The sequence below is a fragment of the Melospiza georgiana genome, chromosome Z, assembly GCF_028018845.1.
Source record: "Melospiza georgiana isolate bMelGeo1 chromosome Z, bMelGeo1.pri, whole genome shotgun sequence".
NCBI lineage: Eukaryota > Metazoa > Chordata > Aves > Passeriformes > Passerellidae > Melospiza > Melospiza georgiana.
In genome coordinates this window covers 28,168,183-28,188,570 of record NC_080465.1, presented here as the reverse complement: position 1 = coordinate 28,188,570, position 20,388 = coordinate 28,168,183, and the positions used below count along the sequence as shown (strand labels likewise).

Genomic DNA, 20,388 nt, shown 5'->3' with positions numbered 1-20,388 from the left:
TCTTGAGGTAGCATGGGAATTACCCGTGTTTGGTTGACTTCTTCTTTCAAGTGTAGATTTAGAATATCCTTTGGCCTGACTGAAGAAAATTTATGAAAAATATAGTTACATATTTGATTTATTTTGTTTTTGTAGGAAACCAACTGTTTGAGCTGAGAATTAAAAAGTCAAAAAACCAAAGGATTTAGTTGTGCTGCTTTACAACATATATATTTTTGCCCCACAGAATATGTTATCCAATATGCAACAAAAAGATATACTATTAAAAGTGATATTTTGACTAAACATAAGAAAATATACATCTACCTTACTGAAATGATAGATTAACACAATCTTTGTCAAAATGTTTTGATTTGGAGTAAACATTCTTTTCAGAAAGAAACAGTTCTGACAAAAAAATTAAAATCAAGCATTTGCAGATTATTTTGCAGATTATTTTGTATTAAAGAAACATACAATAACACAGAGACCAAACCTACAAGTGAGAATTATTATAATTCAAAGGAATGTAATTGCTATGTAGCCCTGATTTTGATTAGTGATTATTCTTGGGTCATTTGTCAAAGGCTTTCATGATCACAGTTCAGCTTCAGGGAAAATGATCTCTCCACCACAGATGTAATTCTTCCTATTTTCATCAACAGCTTGTATTTTTCAGTAGAGAAGAGCATGTGTTGGGGTATGTACATGGTACGGGTCCTCATGAATAAACACGAGTTGACAGGTGCTTGGTTAGCTGTAAGTCTCTTGGGAGATGAAAAAACTTTTTTTTCTTTTTTTTTTTTTTCCTGAGGAACTGACCTAGAGAATAAAAAAGGCACTAATCACTAAACCTACTTAGAGAATAAAAAAGGCACTAATCATTCTGAGATGCTTCCAGAACAGTGATGCTGATAATTTTTTATGAACTTTATTTCTATGTGTCTTTCAAAATACAGCAATTAAATGAATTTTTGCAATTTTAAACAACATAGTGGGTTTTTTTTTTACTGATTGAAAGGCTAAGGAATTATTTTCCCACCTAGAAAAACTTACTCTGCACCACTTAGTTGAGTCTAGTTACTGCCCTAAAAGTACTGCCTTGTGAGGCTAGAGGTCCTAACTTGTCAGCAGCTTCAGGCCTTTGTGAACCAGTGTTTTCTGTCTACTTTCTGAGTGATGCAAGACCTAATCACAAAATGCACTGGCACACCCGGAGCAACTTTTCTAGGTGAAGTGCTTTGTGTTTACTAAAACTAAGTGGCTCTATGACACTGATTGTCACCCTTCAATTGTGCTATCATCCCTGATGTTTATGATGGATAGAGAAGCTCAATTTTTGAGACCAGTAATTAGACTGCTTTGTGAGAAATTAAAATAGGAATGGAAAACCTATAAATCAGAAGAGTTTATCACACATAACCCAGGAAATTGCTTCTGTAGTCATGCTGAAAACAAATGCGGATCTCAAAAGGAAAACTATATGCAGAAGAAGTAATATCCAGCCTAAGTAATTTATGTTCTTTGCCATAATTGGGATCTTACATTGTTAGGAGAGATATGTTACCTGGATGCCAGAAAATAATTTGACAGTGATATTGAAAAGACTTATCCTGAAACAATACCCTTAATATGCCTCCTCGTCTGTTGACTTTGTGTAAAAAAGGCTGGGTAGGTTCAGGAGCCAAGTGGCTGAAGAGTGCCACACATCACTTGACTTGCAGAAACAATGTAGCTTTCTTGTCACTTAACACTGCTGGGAGATACACATATTTGCAATTTTGATTCTTTGTAATATTTACTGAGAAACAGAACACTTGCTTTTCAACACAACAAAACGTACGAGACACTTCACGTAGTAATCTGGCAGGCACAAATCATTCCTTTGAAAACACATTTGTTGTTACTAATCTTGTCCCTGAGCCTCTTTAACACTGAAATAATCACTATCACTCCTGATTTACAATGGTGTTAGTAAGGAGTTAATCTCACTTTATTATTTTTGTTATATTACAGTAAGTGAAAAAATCACACTGACTTGAAATCATGGAACTATGAAATCATAGAGATTCTGCCACCAAGTTTATTAGGGCTGGACTTCATCCAATGTGCTATTAAACCTGTAAGCATAAACCAAAATCACAGTTGCTGAATTACATTTGACAGCAATTTAGAATTATTTATTCCATTTACTACATGTACAATCCAATAATTCTCATAAACGTTGATGAGCATTTTGAAGGCACAGCAATGGGACTGGGTTCTCATCTGGACTAACTATTCCCAGACTGCCAGATGAGTCCCACCAGGAACTGGCAAGCCCTTTAAAAGTTGACGGCATCAAACAAAACCAGGTGAATACCTCTGTGAAAAAACAGGAACGGTGCTTCTGTTGGCAAACCTCTTCTTTTGTACCTGTGTACACCATGGCGTTGTGGCTGACTTCAGTCACGTGGAGCATGACTCTTCCTCATGCATACAACGTGGTCACCTGTGCTGTTGCTGCTGCCACAAGAGATTCAAACACAACCCTGCGGACACTGAGGGGCTGGACAACAGAATTCAGGCATCCCAGAACTAGATGGACAGGTGTCAGTTGCAAGATTTCCACCTTCTGATAGCGTTATTTAATGAAAGGGGAAAGAGAAATATTTAAGCAGTTAATTTTTCTACTGTTCCTTTGCATCTTGGTAATTATCTCAGTTATTGTGTATTGATTCCAATGTGCACATGCTTTACTTGCATCAATGGCAAAATTCCATTTCCTTCAGTTGAAGCAGAGTTGGTACATAATGAGTACTACTCAATTGCATGTTTGAGCACTGCTTGCAATACAAAATACATGCAAGGTACAAGAAATGCTATTCTTCTGTGAGCTCAGGGCTCTCATAAAACATCCTGAGGTAATGAAGTTAAAAAGCCCTGAAGAGTGTTGGAAATTCCATGGGCTGGCTACACTGGTTGTCCTTATTTTCAGCAAAGGAACAATCTCCAAAACCAAAGTGAACTTTTGAACCGGTACCCTGTGTTTGTTAAAACCCTGGAGCTGTGTTGAAAATCTGACAGTGTAAACTGTGCGAGTCATGACTTTGAAAACCTGTTAAACATGTAGAAGATGGGCTGAAGAAAAGGCAGAGCATCCATACTCCTGCATCTTTGGCTGCAAATGAAAGAGGGGTGCATATTTCTTGATCTAAACTCTTTGCATGTGGTGTTGTGTAACTCCACATCCAGCAATCCAACCAAATACCCTCCCTTCAATTTACAGATAACTTCAGTGCAGGTGAAAAACATTTCTGACACTTCCACAAGGTCATGCTGTAACTCACTCAGAAAATATCTGGGATTCTGTACTTGTTGACCTGTATCTGAAGGTTAGGCTCTTTTGAAAAGCTAAATCAAGTAGGAGTGAAATCATATGAGTGCATTGAACTTCCTGTTACCTTTGATGAGCAATTCTCTCTCTGAACACCTCCGAAGTTCAGATGGAACTTTAAAGTTGCTCAGTTATGTGACGTCATGTACTTTTCAAAGGCTGAACAAAATGGATGGGAGGAAAATAGAGCTACTAGGAAAAACACTTGTGTCCAGAATGTAATCAGTACTCAACTTGGCATGGGATCAATATACTACATAAAATGTGAAGTGCTGGGAAATCTGAGCCAGAGAAGTGACAGAAGCACATAAGATGACACGAAAACGCCAAATATAAGGTTCAACACCCGATAGAGGGAATAGACTGTATCTTGTATTTTGGAAAACGGTGATTATTTTGTCCTGGTGAGAGAATACCTGCAAACAACACGTAAGCATTTGATTTGTGAGGTGCCCGAGAGCGCTGCCAGTGGCTGAGGCTCCCTTCTCCGTGCGGGCCGGGACCATTCGGCGTGGGCACGTGTGCCAGACAGACTACAGCCATCCTCCTGAGCTCGCCGATCCTGGCGCGGCCCGGGGGCTCCGGACGGGGCGGGCGCTGGCCTGGGCACCTTTTTTTCGGTAGAGCAGGGAGCCAGCAGCGGCCGGGCGGAGGGCAGCGGCCGCCGCTCTCTCCGGGCTCAGCCTGCCCGGGGCGCGGGCTGCGGGAGGGCGCGGCCGGCGGCGCGCACACAATGGCCGTGCCGGGAGCCGCCCGCAGACCGCGCTGGGCGGGTCCCGCCGCCGCGGGCTGGCCGTGCCGTGCCGGGCCGTGCCGTGCCGAGAGGGGCGGGGCGGGGCGGGGCGGGCGCACCTGGCCGAGGCGGCGGCGGAGCAGGGGCGGGAGGCCGCGGCGAGGGGCGGAGGGCGGCGCGGCGGGCGGGCCGCTCCCCATTGGCCGCGCGGCCACACCGCGAGTGCCTGCGCGCCCGCCGGGAGCGGCCGCGGCGCTGTCGCTGCTTCCCGGGGCGCGGAGCGGCGGGAGGGCGAGCGGGTAAGCGGGGCGCGCCGCGGGAGAACGGTGCCGTTCGCCCCGGCCCCGCGGCTCGCCCGGGGTCAGGTTGCGGAGGTGTCCGGGGCGGGGGGGGGCTCCTGCCGCAGGCCTGGCGGCACGTCCCGGTTGACAGGGCAACGGGGCCACTGAGGAATGCGGCGGGCGGGCGGTCGGGCTCCGGTGGCCGCCGCGGCAGCTGGGCGGCTGCCGCTGCCGGGGAAGGGGCGGGGGCGCGGAGCTCCGCTTTCTTCTCCCGGCGCTCGGCAGGGACAGGGGAGGCGCTCTTCGGCCCGCGGGTGCCGCTTCCCTCGCGGGTGGGGAGAGCCCCCGGCGCCGGGAGGGACCGCGGGCAGGGGCGTTCACCTCCGCGCTCCTCCGCAGGGCGCGCAGCCTGCGCGGGGCGGCTCCGGGGCACTGGTGATGAGGGCGCCGAGCAGGGGCTGAAGCCGGCGGCGGGCGGCGACCATGACGGTGTTCCGGCAGGAGAACCTGGAGGAGCACTACGAGACGGGCGAGGACCTTGGCAGGTGGGTGCGGGCGGACGGAACCGTGGCCTCTGAGCGCGGCGGGGCGAGGGCAGGCTCACACCCGCGTTGCCTTTCCACCGTGTCTGAGGTGCCCAAAGAGAGAAAGGGATTTGCATTTGAAGTTACCGCGCCTTTGCCTTTTTAGCACGGGTCTGATGAGATTTTTGGACAGGGACAGCTCCGAGGTGGGACCTGCCCAGCCCGACGCCCTCCCGGTGCTGTGGTGGGCTTGCAGGGGCGAGCCCGCTGTCGGCGGCGCAGCTGTGGCTGTGCGAGCCTGGCTGCTGTTCGCCGGGCGGGGAACTGGAAACGGGCTGGGCTTGAAGGAGGGAAGTTTGCATTGTTCATGGTGTGAAGGACTACGCCTGTATGCCGTGTTGGATTTTGCTTTGAGAACGCGATTTAAGCAGTGAGAGAAGCTCTGTATTCCCTCTGTATCTGTGGTGAAGATGACTGTCTGGGCATCGCTGCTGGAGCTGGAAGTCAGATTAAGGGATGAGCAGAGCGCTGCAGATGCTGAGCTGCCTACTTGAACCTTGATTCTTGAATGCTGTGTAATAATGAGCCCCTCCGAGCCCACAATATTAGTTATGCCTTGTTTTTTCAGTGCTTTCCATGTTGTAAGACAGTTTAAACCTCTGCATTGTGTTACATGAGAGCCTTTTTCATGTTCTGTCCCCCTTCTTTAAGGAGGAATCCAGTGGCATTCTCGCAAACCAGTATGGCAGAATCCCTTTCTAGTGCTCATGCTGGTGATTTCAAAGCAGAGGGTTAGTGTTCAGTTAGCACAGGGCATTCAGTACACATGGAGCAGATGCCCCCATAGCTGCCTCTGTGTACCTTCCCAGTGAAGCGTCCAGTCATAGCAAATGTTGCGAACAAGTGACTTGAATAGGCAGGAACTTAGAAATATTTCATGATTTCTTAAAAATAAATAAAAATACTAATAAACTAAAACAAAAACCCCAAACAACAACAACAAAGCCAACCAATGAACCAAAAAAAACCCCTGAAACCCCACCCAAACAACAACTAACCAACCAAGAAGCCCCCCACATTATAAGGAACTTAATTGCACTGTATTTCTAGTAAACTTCATCCCATTTTTATACAAGTTTTTTGATGTGACTTTGACAATAAACACGTTCTTTTATTTCCACATAGTATTTTGGGTTGACATTTTCATACATCTAGAGTAACATTCTAGGACTGTGTTAGACTGTGAAGTAATATTAACTTGCTGGATAACCTCATAGGAAGATGTATTTTCATGCGAAGGGATAAGTTTGGATTTTGTGATCTAAACAATTATTTTGGCTCCTAAGATTGCTCTATTTGATCTCCAGGTTGTTTTTGTTTTGTTTTTTTTTTTGACACGGATACACAGTATTCCAAAATTCAGGTTTGGGTTTCTGGATTTTTAAAAATAAAACAATTGTTGTGCTTACAGATACTGATAAATTATTGGCTTCATGGAAGACAATAAAGATGCGCATATATTGTGGGGTTTTTAAGATTCTTCAGGGAGAAGACAATGCCTAATATTGTCAATATTAGAAGGTGCTAAGGTTTATGTAATTTCTCCTGTATTTTTTTTAAAGAGGAAGTATCAGTGCAGTGTTTGGTCTCTGATGCATATTTATGAAATAGAACAATTGCCCTTAGGCCAGTTACATAAGAAGTGTTTAAATACATGCAGGTTTTTTTTCAAATAAATGTTCTTTGGAAGTCACAAGTCACAAGCTCCTGAGCACAGCAGTGGAGAGCAGGCATTTCGTTTTTACAGTATGAGAAGTGCAAACACTGAAAACGTTAAATAGTAAAAGAACAACCAAAAAAACCAGAACAAATGGAGGGTTTCAAACTGGCAGAGTGTTAGGTAATGGCATTCAGTTTAAAAATGGTATATTCATTTTATCATTTACCAACAGGTTATTACGACACTGGGGGTTTTATCCATCCTAATGCTATAGAAGCTTGGCATGCATTCTAAACCTATAATATTTTATGAATTTTAAAGAACGTTAAAATCTACTCTAGTTTTCACTTGAAAAAGAGTAAAGAAATCTAAGAATCTCATCAATTTTATCTACATATGTGAGAAAATACCAGTGGATGGTAAAACATTGTGATATGTTTGGCAGGGTTTTACTTTAAAAATGGAATATAGCTATTTAAAAGGGCCAAAGCTTTCACTTCAGTATCATTTTAAGAAATTGGGATTATTCCAGTGTGAATTGTCATAAAACCATGAGAGTAAACAAATCTCAGGATATGGTTGAATGGTTTATTTCAGTGGTGTTTTAAACTTCTTTTTGAACTTAAATGTTTAGGGTTGCACAAACTACTTTTTTGTAAATCTGTCACTTTCCATTCCTCATTTACCCCTTAGCTGGTTTCTGACTGTTAGGTTTGCGTATAAATGTAGTTGTCCTGAGGCTCAAAACTCAAAAAACAGTGAATATTAAAAACATCTTTGACTTTAAAATTTATTGTATTCATTTGGGAACCCAAATTGTGAATTAATACTTCAGCTAAGCAATGAAGAAAGGTCCAAAATCAACTGATTTTCCCCCTTCTCCTGGAAGAATGCTTTTATTTCCTCTTACTTAGCTGCAGGCATGAAGCAAAAAAGATGAATAAAGTAACAGGTGAGGTTTTATTGACAGACTTGTGTTTCAATGAAAAGATCCCGAAGTTCCTAGGCCAACCTGCCTTTTCAGAGAGCTCCGTGAATTTTAATTTTAATAATCTACATTGTTTTCCCTTGCAAATTATTTTAGTCTATGTTATATTATAATACTTCTGACAGTAACTAGAATAAAAAATCATTTAAATATGAAAGGTGTCTTGAAGAAAGCAAATGGGCTGTGTAAATTAAATTTTTGATAGAAAGTAATAAAAGAGGTTTAAGTGTTGCGTAGCATAAGACCTAGCATTATTGGAAATAAGAAGGGATGATGGTGTGCCTTGGCTAAAAAAAATTTTGTCCTCTAGTTTTCTGGTATTCTCCTGTGCTTTTGCAGAAAAGGCAATAAACAGTCATAGTCCTATTACCAAAAAAATCTGAGTTTTCTTCTAGTCTTTAGTTAGTTTTCACTTATGCTGGAGAGAATAAGAAAAAAGAAATTTGCAATTATGAATACAGGTAGAATCAACCTTATTTACTTTTCTTGCCCACACCCGATTTCTCCTGACAAGTTCATGGCTGTTAAGGTTGGTTTATCTTAGGCTTTTGTACCAATGCAGTCTTGGGAGACTTATGGATCTAATGCTATCTTTGGAACATATAAGAAGATTGCTCTTGATTAGCCTATGGTGTGTTGCATACACTTTTTTTTTTGTTTTCCATCTTTCTTGCAAATATGAAATTACATGTGTTACTTGTTCACATGCAGGCTACCTGCAGACGTGTTAAGTAATCATCTAACCATGAAGTTTCAAGGGGTGGTAAACATTATCATGCAAGAGGAATGAATTCGCTAAACACAGTTTTGTCATTTTAATTCTGCCTGCAGTTGCAGGTGGTGTGACTGTGCATTTTAAATACCTTGCTGCAGTGCTTTTAATTCAGTCCTCCCAAAAGTCAGGAATTCAAGTTCAGCAGTATTAAAAACCTCACTATGGTGAGCAAGCAAGTAAAGACCTTCAAAGTACACCGAACCTTTCAAGGTATGTTTTTTACCATGACTGGCCTTGCTTGGGAATTCATACAGTATTGTGAGAAATGTGGTGTTGTTTAAATAATTTTAGGGAGAGCTATCCAAAGCTGTGTTATAAATACATACTGTGTTTGTCTGTGTGAGTTCTTGATCATATAGACAGCTTCTTCTTCCTTCACCCCCAACACCCACGTTTGGTATTTTTGGTTGTTTTATTTTCCTTCAAGCTTTCATGTGCTTTCTAAAAGAGATGCAGAGTGTTAGGGTAAAGTTTTGGAACTGAAGAATGGTATTTGCATTGCACTGTGGTTCACAATTTTTAGACTCTTGTTGATTCAGAAAGCAGGAAGAGATATCTAACAGTTTTGAATGTCAGGCTTGTATGGACCTGTTGGAGTCACTAGGGAAACACTTGTAACTTGTCAGAGGAAGGCTACACTGAATCCTGCCAGTTTTGGAGACTGCTCTGACTCTGCTTGGTAACTCGCTAGTCAGAGATGCTAAGAGTAAAGAGTAGCAACCTAACCCTGCTACCTAATGTACCTAATGGCTTTATCAGTTGTGAGAGAAAAATGCCTGGGCTAACATGCTGAAGATGTTGATAAGAGAGAACAGAGAGCTGTGCAAATATGTATTTACATTCTGTTAGATGTTCCTCTACCTTTCAGAGTTGAGTGAAAAAGGATTGTTTTTTTATTTTTCCAGGAAAATTATTTCCATTGTAAACAGGGAGTATGTAGGCTGAATATATATATATATATATATATATATAGGCATGAATGTATGTGGTTTTGATTATTCAGATACTGGATTTTGGTAGCACTGCTTTTTACAGCTGCAGAGGCTGCCTGTCATCTATCCAAACACTGCAACTACACTGCTCTTCTGTATTGGGAGGAAAGTAAAAGCACTGAAAAAACCCCCAAACAAACGAACCTGAATGGCAACTAGATTTTAACCTTCATGGCACTTTTCAGGCTTGACAATCTAAGTTAATCTTGCTAACTAGCCCATGTATTAAAATTGCCAGGCTCTGTTGTGAGATTTATAGGATGTGAAAGACATCATGAATATCACAAAGGGGGATACTTCCTTTCAAAACTGTCACATTTAAAACCAATGACAGCCATCTTTAATAATCTTATAGTGTAACATTTTTTCCTATGTATCAGAAAGTCATATGGGGGAGGGGAAGGAGAAGTGTGAAGGATGGTTTCATAAGGCTAAAACTAGTGCATGTGAGCTACAAACGTTTTAACTGTGGTACATTGAAATTTCCAGTTTCTGTTTACTTGTGTTTTCTTGATATAAGAAAGAAAATAACATTGCTTCATTACAAGGCATGTGTTAACCTTCCTTTTCATGCAGCAGTAAAATGGTTAAACTGCAAAAGCAGAAGGTGCAAACCCCTGTGGTCCCATTTCCTGTTTTTTGTACAGGCATGGTGATAAATACTGCAAGTGTATAATTCACTGGTTTTACAACTACTTTATTCACATTTTAGTAGTACATGATAATTAATTAAATTGAGCGGACTATCGGAGCTTTTCAGGGAAAAGGACCTAAGAAGGAACTCAAAATGTTGATGGCAAAGTCCCTGACCAGGAAACTTGGTTGATTGGTGTCTTTGTGTGCCCTTTTGACTTTTTTCGAAGAATTGAAAATGTAATTTCAATGATGTAATTCAAATTACGTCAAATAACTCTTTTTGTGCTGTTTGTAAGCTATGGCCATGTTTTATCAGTCGACTCTTGGAGGAGAAGTTGGTTGTTCCATGCTTGTCTTTAAGTCGTGGCTTTGATGGTTGCATGGATACTGAAAAGGAAAGTTTCTTAACTGGAAAGCATAGTTGCAAAAATTATACATCTCAACTGAGTTTGCCTCCCAGACATGCCTTAAAATGTTTCCTTTTTGGAAATGCACAATAACCTGCAAGCTGCTGATTGCGCAGGCTGCAAGAGCTGTCACCGTACAATGCCACTGGTGACAATTGCTGCCGTATAAAATGTGCTGAGAGGTTTGCTTCATGAAAAGCACAAGAAGTGCTGATGCTTTTTTGGGTATAACTTGGTCCTGCTTACTTTATTTCTTTCTCTTGGGAAGAATAATGGCTGCTTTGTATTTCCTTTAAAATGCAGTGTAATAAAAACTAGAGCTTGCTGATTATTCGGTGCTCTCAATTTAAATGCACAAATCTTTGTAAATCTAAACTCATCAGGAAGAAGATAAAAATGCTTGTCTGATTTTTCTTCTAGCCAGGCTCAGTGAGGCATGACCAGTACCAGAGCAGGTGTGTTAGGGGTGTGCTGAAACTCCAATCTGTCCTTCTAGCTTTCCAGGTTAGTCCTTCTGTGTTGTGGGGATTTTTAGGTGTTTGTTTTTTTGCTCCCTATTTTCTCTCTTTACAGATGTTGAGTATGTAATTTGCTCTGCTGGAATTATGTGTACTGAACAGAAGTTGGCCCCTTTAGCCTAGGAAGGGGAGGCTGACACCACTGTTTCATGAGAGCTTTGCTCAAAGCTGAGGCTGCATGCAATGTTGGTGGTTGAAAGGCTCAGTATCTCTTTCCTCTGCTGTGTTTCTCTGTAGGCTGTTTTGTTTCAGGGTTGGTTTTGTTTTTTTTTTTTTTTTTGTTTTTTTTTAGTGCTGCTGTCAAAGGGGAAAAATACCTACCTTATTTATAATTTATGGCAGGTGTACACTCTCAGATCAGCTGAAAGCACTGTGAAATCTCAGCCTGCATGGAGTTGTGATTGCCTCCATAAATCTACTTTGAGTTAAATATGCAGGAGGGACCAAGATAAAGAGTCACTTTGCCACAAAGACAGAAGAGCATAAACTGACAACAAGGAAGTATAAACTGGAAATTAGGAGAATTATGGGAGATGCAATAGCAGTTGAAGTAATCTTCACAAATGGTTGTTGCAGTTAGTCAGAGGTATTCAAAACTGGACCAGTTTTTGGAGGAGATTGTGTGTTTCTCGTGAGACCCTGGCTTAAGGTCCAACTGTCTTTCTGTTTTTAACTGGCTTGGTTAGAGTACCTGTGCAACTTGTTGATACAATTTTATATTCTGAAGAAATCATGCCAGTTAAAGCAGTGGCTCAGCACCTTGTGTCCTGGATGATAGTGGCTTTGAAGGAACTCTGCCTCAAACAAAAGTGTTTCTCAAACTCTGTTTTGTCCCCTTGCATGAAGATAGGTGACACAAAGGCGGGACATGCACTAAACCTGAACAGCATTCATTGACTTGCCATGCAGTATAATAGGTCATACTTAACTATGATGAGTGAGTGGCTGAGATGGGTGAAGCTGAGAAAAGTGCCGACAAAGCCTAAAGATCTTCAAGCCTTTACTGTTTAGTTGCATGTCTACCTTAAGCAGTCAATTTTGGCATAATGTGAAATTTTGCAGAACTGTGTGCAAAGGCCAGTGCCAAGGAGTCTAATACAGGTGATGTTACTAAACTCTGAGATCTTGTCTAGGAGGTGACACAGGAGAAGTGGAGCCTGCACATTTTGGTTAGTTGTTGGGTGACGTTTCTGTTGGTTTTGGTACAGTTATGGAACAGATTAATGACAGAGATGAATTGTTGGGGCAGGAATCTCTCCATATCCTTGTGAACCTTGGTATGTCCTTCTTCACATGTTACTTGCAGGTCTTGTCCCTCCATTTGAAAGAGATGACTGCTGTCCTTTTCTAAAGTCAATAAGAGATGCTAAGCTAAGGTGATGAAGCTGTGAGATGAAGCTGCTTGAGACAGAATATTTATGACTTCAGTACATTTAACCTTGTACCACTATGCTTGGAGTGGTATGATATTATTAATACGCTGCAAAAATTAAAATGGTTGGTGAAACAAACTTTTGAAACTATATTTACATTTGCAATTTTCACAGATGGCTCTGCAGGCTGGAGTTGAAAGGCTTTCTGCCTCAAGGAAAATGACCTTATGGGACCTGTTGAAATGAAGCAGTATGAACAAGAAATCTAAATTGTATAAAGATAGAGCTTGTGAAATTAAAAGAAAGTATTACATGATACTGGAAAAGGAGAAGGCTGATAAGGATACAGTCATTGATGATATTTTGGATCTGTTTAAACACCGTCTTTCAAAGTTTCCAGGCATATTATAGTCCTTGAGGATGTTGTCCTGTTTTATTAAAAGTGTGGCGTTGTTAGCATGCTGGGGTTTTGTGGTTTTTTTTTTTTTTTTTTGTGGCACAGGTTGATGTTGGAGGGAATATCTTGTAATGAGTACTTTTCCTTCAGTCCCAGAACAACTTACATGGTTTACAGCAGGGCTGTAAGACACTACAGTGAGTAATACACATGGTGGCCTGCAGCCTTACTCTCTTGGTATCAGAAGTTTAATTTCCTTCCTCTTCTTCCTTCCCGTTTGTGCAAGCTGATGTGCCAATCCATTTCTGCTTCCAGAGGCAGGGGTGCTGAGGAGGAAGCATGGCTGCGGGGCTGACCATACAGGGACCCTGGTGTGCCACTCTACTGGAGTGGTGTGCCACTCTTCTAGACCAAACCTCCCCCAGTGCCATCATCTGCCTACAGGTGCAAGTCTCTGTTTGTTATGAAGCTCAGGTGGTCTTCTATGTGTTTAACAGAAAGAACAACTGCGTCGTCATGAGCTTATGGGGATCTGTAAGCTTTATCCAAAGCTGGAGATTTCATTGTGTGAATTATAACTGTTTACATACTGATTGAAATTACAGTTTGAGATTTTTTTTTTTTCTGAATTATACCAAGTAGTGAGGTTTTGGAAAGGATGAAAATTACTTGGGGCAATAGCATTTGTCTGTGCATTTCTTGCCTAAACAGGAGGCTAAGAGCCTGTAACTGAACCAATGTACTGGAAACATTTTATTTCCACTATGTATTTATTTGTGAGCTATCAATGGTATGCTTCTAAGTTTACACGAGTTACTTGGAGTCCTGCTTTCTGCCTGGTATATAAATTGGCTTCTGGACTCTTGTACCTTTCCTCAGTCTTCTCTCAAGTGTCAGTGGTTGTTTTAGCTTTGAGATACTGGCTAGGTGTGCCTGTAGAAGTATGCACTTAGAGTGCCTGCTCCTGTGCCATGGGGACTGATAGCAGAGGGACATTTTCCCCTGACCACAGTCTGTTGGACTAGTGCTCTGAAGTTGTAAACACTTATGGGACAGAGAAAGGCTGTTCATTTTTTGGAAACGGGTGCTTTTAACTGTCTTGTGCTTATAGAGAAGTGATGTGGACACTCATCTCTTCCCTCCTATTCTTTCCGTTTGCTGAAGTTTTTAGAGAAGAGAATTGAACTTCACTGCTGATATGGTATTTTGTAATCCTGTATTTCTAAAGGAGACTAAGAAAACTAATGCATAAATTTTCAAATCATGTCTATCCTTTGTGGTGGCTGTTATTTGGCACTGTGCTTACTTTGCCTAGCTATGTAATAACTAGGCAAAAAGGTATAATTAAGTGCAGCTAAATTCTGTGCTAACTGATAATGTTTTATTCTGACATCGTTTACAATTAAGTTATTCTGCCATGTTAAATCATTCTGTCAGTTTTAGTGGGTGACAAGGTGTGTGGCTGCTGTGAGAAGCTGCTAGAAGTTTCCCACCATGTTCAGCAGAGCCCATCCCTAATGGCTCTGAAGATGAACATGCTGCTGGCTAAAACTGAGCAAATTAAAGATCTGTGATGACATATTTAAGAAGAAAATGAGATCAAAGTGGGGCACAGGTTTGGGGTTTTTTTCCTCTAGCCAGAGGAGGAGGTGAGAGCACATGAGAGAAACAACATGGAGGCACCAAGGTCAGTGGAAAAGGATGGCAGGAGGTGCTCCATGCACTGGAGCTGAGATTCCTCTGCAGCCCCTGGTGTGGACCACGGTGAAGCAGCTGTGCCCCCGCAGCCCGTGGGGGATGCAAAGATCCACCCACAGCCCATGGGGATCCATGTGGGATGCAGAGATCCACCCACAGCCCGTGGGGGAGGCAGAGATCCACCCACAGCCCTTTGGGATGCATGGGGGATGCAGAGATCCACCCACAGCCCTTTGGGATCCATGGGGATGCAGAGATCCACCCACAGCCCTTTGGGATCCATGGGGATGCAGAGATCCACCCACAGCCCTTTGGGATCCATGGGGATGCAGAGATCCACCCACAGCCCTTTGGGATCCATGGGGATGCAGAGATCCACCCACAGCCCTTTGGGATCCATGGGGATGCAGAGATCCACCCACAGCCCGTGGTGGATGCAGAGATCCACCCACAGCCCGTGGGGGATGCAGAGATCCACCCACAGTCCGTGGGGATCCATGGGGATGCAGAGATCCACCCACAGCCCACGGGGATGCATGGGGGATGCAGAGATCCACCCACAGCCCTTTGGGATGCATGGGGGATGCAGAGATCCACCCACAGCCCACGGGGATCCATGGGGGATGCAGAGATCCACCCACAGCCCACGGGGATCCATGGGGGATGCAGAGATCCACCCACAGCCCACGGGGATCCATGGGGGATGCAGAGATCCACCCACAGCCCTTTGGGATCCATGGGGGATGCAGAGATCCACCCACAGCCCGTGGGGGAGGTGTTCAGGCTGAAGTGGGTGGATGCCTGGAGGAGGCTGTGATCCAGTGGGAGACCTGGTGGAGAGAGAGGGCCCTGCTTCCAGGCTGGAGCAGCCTGTCCTTGGAGGGCTGCACCCCATGGAAAGAGAGGCCCGTGTCACAGCAGTTTTGGTAGGACTACATGCCCATGGGAGGGACTCAGTTCCTGCAGTTTTGGGAGGACTGCTGCTCATGACAGTGGACCCATGCTGGGGTAGTTTATGGAGAGCTGTCTCCTGTGGGAGGAAGCCCACGTCTCACAGGGGAAGGACCCTTCTCCCAGAGCACCGTGGGTGGTGAACTGACCAAAGCCCCCACACCCGGTCTCCCTGCTCTATTGGTGGGAAGGAGGGGTTGGCTGGGGGAAGAAGTGTTTTAAGGGCTTATTTTACTTCTCATTATCCTCCTCTGATTTTTTTGGTAATAAATTCACTTTGTACCTCTAAGTTGAGCCTGTTTTTCCCTTGGAGGGTTTTCTCATAGTTCTTGTCAACTCATGAAGCCTTGGTTAATTTTTTTCTCTCCTCTGCCCATCTGTGGCTGGAGAGGGTGACTTTTGTGGGTGCCTGGTGTTTGGCCAGTGTCAAACCATAACATGGCTTTTGTCCACCAAGGAAAATAATACCACTGTGGATCTTACTTGGGTCCTAGAACTTTGATGCCAAGAACTCGACATTGAATAACTCTGTCAACAAGACTGGGCGTTTATTATTGTATAAGGCAAAAAAAATATATGAAAGTCTTGAATGGTAACAGATTTCATCTTTCAATACCTCTCTTCTTGCTGACTTGGACTCTTTTGTTAGGACACTTGGCTCCTGTTACCTTTAAGTAAGGTGATGCAGATGTAATCCTAAAGATAGATACTTCAAATTCTCTCCTTCAGCTTTCTCTTTCTTTTAGGGATTTAGTTTTGTTTGCTTTGGGTTTGAGTAGTGTTTTTGTTTTGTTGTGGTTTTTATTCCTTGCAAACGCAGACTTCAAACATTTTGGTACGGGAGTGTTGATTTTGTTGGTAAATTATCTGTCTGGCAATATTTTCTTATCTCCATGAGCGGGACCATCTGCGTAGAATTGCCGTTTATTCCCTGGTGAAGGAAAGCACGTCAGGGAATGGCTCAGTTCCTTATATCTCATCTTTTCTCATGGTTTTTTATTTGAAAGGGCCTTCTGATACTATTTACTTCACATTCTTGTCTGAAAGGAGGATATCGCTTTTCCTGGCTTTGCTGCCAGTTCTAACATTAGCTGAAGAACAAACCATTCCAGATTCTATCTTGCAAAGCTGGTCTACTTCTGCTGCCTCTTTTGTTCCTCTAGAAAGAAACCTTCACATTACTGTTCCTCGTAAGGGTGTGTTAGCTCCTGGTCGGTGCTGCTGTGCCTGCCTGCGAGCCCCCCCGGCGTGGCTAAGCCAGGCCTAGCACCGGGGTCAGAGGATGGGATGGTGCTGTTCCTCACCCTCCTGTTCCTCACTGAGCAGCATTCTCCCGCCCTAGCGCTGGCACCATCCTGAGCACAGCCTGGAAGCGGGAGGAGATTACAGATTGAGCTCTCTGAACTGGGTCAGCACGGGCATGTCAGACGAGGATCAGTGCCAGCCAGCAGCACAGCATGGGAATGCAGGGCCTGCAGGATGAGGAAGCCTCTGTTTGTGACAGGTACTGGCTCAGCCCACTACAGCACGCTGAAAGGCCTGCACCGATCTGCTGTGCCTCAGAGCTCTGCAGGTCCGGCCAGCCAAGGCCCTGTGGAAGAGCTCCTCTGAACTGGGGAGCAAAACCTGACTGTGATTAACCCTGGACAATGAGACTGGTGACAGCACAGTCTGAGTATGTTTTCCTGTGGCAGCAGCCATAGGCTAGCCAGACAAGCCCTCCTTTGCACAGAGGTCAGAGAAGACAACTTGGAATTATTTTTTTTTTAAGTTTTTGGGGTTTTTTTTTAATATGCTAAATTCTGAAGTGCCCAAGCTCATCTACAGACTTGAATAGCTGTGAATCTGTGAATAAAAGCTGAAGATCTGGGGAAGCGGACAATTACTTGGTTTTAATTAGTGGCTCATAAAACCCTAATGTATATGGGAGTTACTAAGGCACTTAGCATGAGAGCATTGTGTTTGTGACACAAACTGCTTTGTTTGTAATGCCATGTCATCTTAAAAAGCCGCCTTTAAGTCACAGAAAAGCATCACTGGCTTAAGTGATGTGTTTATAGCTCAGTGAGTTTCTTACATGTTTAACTAACATCAGGTTAATAACTGGAGGAGAAAATCCAGAATTTTTCTACACAAAAAATTATTCCACCATCTTCTGTGGAACATAAGTAGGTTGTTTCTCCATATGCTGTAATACTAAAAGGTTAGTAATGCACCTGTGTATTTTAGTGATTCTTCATACCTGGTAGAAGTAGAAAGTAACCAAACTTTACATAATTTCCCACCTTCAATTTGTATAATTTCTAGACCTGTATAATTTCATAACCTGCTTGCAGTCCATCCTCACTTCTGCTCCTAGTGATTAGGTTTCATCATTTGTCTAGAAAGCATTTGAATGATCCATACTCTATGACTGCATTAAATGGGTTTTTTCAATTATACTGAAAAAAACATTTTCTTACATTAGCATTGTTTAATGTATTTAGCAGGTACAGCTGTGCTGTAAAGGTGATGAATTTCTGTGTTTTTGTTTGTGGCCATTGAACATAAAAACCTCCTGGAGTAAAAATCTCCATAGGAATGATGCTTATAGGCACAGTGTTACTGCTCATAAGGATGGTAGGTCATACACCACTAAATAGGGAATTTCTGAAAATGTGAAAGGAAGAAAGGCTGTTCATTGTGATGAAAGAGTGGATCATACAAGTGAGGTCTGATAAGAATTATCGCTAGACTTTTCTTTCCCAAGCTGAAGGACAAACACCGATTCAGGCATGCTTCAAAACCCATTGCTGAAAAGAGAAGCACGTAACTCAAAACACTAGTTATGAAATAGCAGCAAGAACAGCCTTTAGCACCACCAAAATCAAATGTTTGTTCTGCTCATATGTTCTAATATTCACACCAGTCTCCTGGTTTAAGATTTTCTGAGCTAGTGATAACTGAGCTTTCATGATCAGTTCAGAGTCAGACTTATGTCACGTGTCTTTAAACATTTAGCTAGATTAACTTACGATTTAATGTTAATTGCTGAGTTAGTTTACAAATTTCATGAAAAGCCCTAAAGAAGGGGAAAATGAAGTATTAAATAACAGTAAAAGCATTTAGACTAAAGTACTCACAAGGTATTTAAAGTTCTGTATTTATATGGCAATACTTAGGCATTGATTCTTAAAGTAGCTGTATGTGTACATGTACTTTTTAATACTATGAATGGTGGTTGCTTGAAAATCTCTGGCTTTCTTTGCATTATTTCTTTTTTTTTTTTTTTCTTTTTCCTTTTTTTTTCTTTTTTTTTGATTTTCCTGTATGTTATAGCTGTAGCTATTACTTCAACTGCTTACAAGTGTGAGTACTCCACTTTTTGTAGTGCAAGATGATTTCTGAAAATACTTTAGCAGATGTGCATGTATTCAGACTAAACAGGTTTCTACAAACTCCAGCCCAGGCATCATTAATAGGAAATGGGTGATATACACATTCTTCCAGGCTGTGCACTAAATACCATTACATTTTGACATGGACTTTACAGCTGTGTTTTAAACTCCTTTGTCTATGAGTAGACTTCTGTTAAAACTATTTTCTCTAGTACTTTCTAGCTCTTCACATTCTCTAGTTTGATAATTACTTAAATATTTTGTTAAGGCATTTGAGGCATAGAGGCATCTCACATTTTCACTTTTGTGTTCTTCTTACTATCCTCAAGTTTTACCCAGGATCGTACCTGTGTTTAGACTGAGTTCACTTCCATATTGGTTGTGTTCATTTTACATTTGTCATGTCACCACATTCAGTGAATTATTATTGTTCCCACTGTAACTGCAAATAAGCAGTTCCAAATTCCTCTAGAACAGGTCAGTTCTTTTAGCAATGCAGGTGGCAAAGGTTAGTGACTCAGAAGTGTCGCTTGGGAGAGAACCACAGAATACCAAGATTCACTCAATCTAACATGACATTTCTTTTTGTGGAAGTGGGAAGGACAACGCTGCTGTAAAAGTGCAGTGCAGCCCTGCTTTTGTCCATATATGAGAAAGCAAAGAGCTCTTGAGCTTTGCAGTATTGCTTAGTCTCATATTAAAAGAAAAATTTTAAAAAAAATTGAACATATCACAGAGAAGACTGTATATACTAACTCAACTTCTCTGTCTGTATCACGCCTCTGCATTTATATCACATTGAGCTATATTACATGAAACTCTAAAGTGAAATGTAATTCTATGGTAAAATGAATTCTCAGGAAGGAACTAAGAAAAAATGTTTATCTCCTGAGCAGTGAAAGGTTTTACTGCACCTGAAGTGTGGAAGTTACAGCCGTTAGATATTATGCTTTTGCTTGCAAAGTAATAGCCAACAGCTGGTTTTTTTTTCTTTTTTTTTAACCCTCCTTTCCCTTAATAATGTAATTGCTGTTCCTACTAGGCAGTAACTGGACTGGACAGCATAAAAATAGTGTCTGACCACTACTCAGTCTTTTGTAGGGGATTTCGGCAATGTTGATAACTTGCATTTCTTGTCTTGTATACTGGCACAGTGACAAGTATGCATGTTTGGTGTTACCCAGACTGTACAAGTGAGTGCTGGATAGACAATATGAAACTGGAGACAGAGCTGAATTGTTTATATACATACAGGAAAGAGGGAAGGTTTTGTCTCTGCCTGTCTAGTGTTTGCCTCTCACCCACCTATTCAACATGTTGTTTGTTCAAAGCGCTAGAAGAAGCAGAAAAGAGAATTTAATTTTTGGCTACTTTCAGAAGAATAATTCTGTCAATTTCTTGCAGCCATGGGTAAAGCTGTTAGTGTGTCTCTGTTTTGTATTTGCAGTAATCCATGGGTTTCCAGGAGAACAGAATCATCAAACCTTCAGTAATGCTTCCAGCTTTTGAAAAAAGTGTGTGCCTTTTCTTCTGAACATCTGCTGCCAACATAGACCCAGAGCACTTTACTCATTCAAATTTGCATTCCAAAACCCAAATGTGAATATAAGAAAAAGAATCTGACATCAGAATTACTGCTTATGTAAAATAATCTGGTTGGGTT

General features: G+C 42.3%; 1 protein-coding gene across 1 annotated transcript in view; it reads left to right on the top strand.

The window, feature by feature from the left end:
• The first annotated feature begins 4,371 nt into the window (after positions 1-4,371).
• DAPK1 (death associated protein kinase 1) overlaps positions 4,372-20,388 on the top strand; it is an 85,699-nt gene continuing 69,682 nt past the window's right edge. Inside the window, exons 1-2 of the mRNA XM_058043511.1 lie at positions 4,372-4,387; positions 4,769-4,914. Of these exons, the coding sequence (XP_057899494.1) occupies positions 4,853-4,914 (62 nt within the window). The 5' untranslated portion in view covers positions 4,372-4,387; positions 4,769-4,852. The remainder of the gene's footprint in view (positions 4,388-4,768; positions 4,915-20,388) is intronic.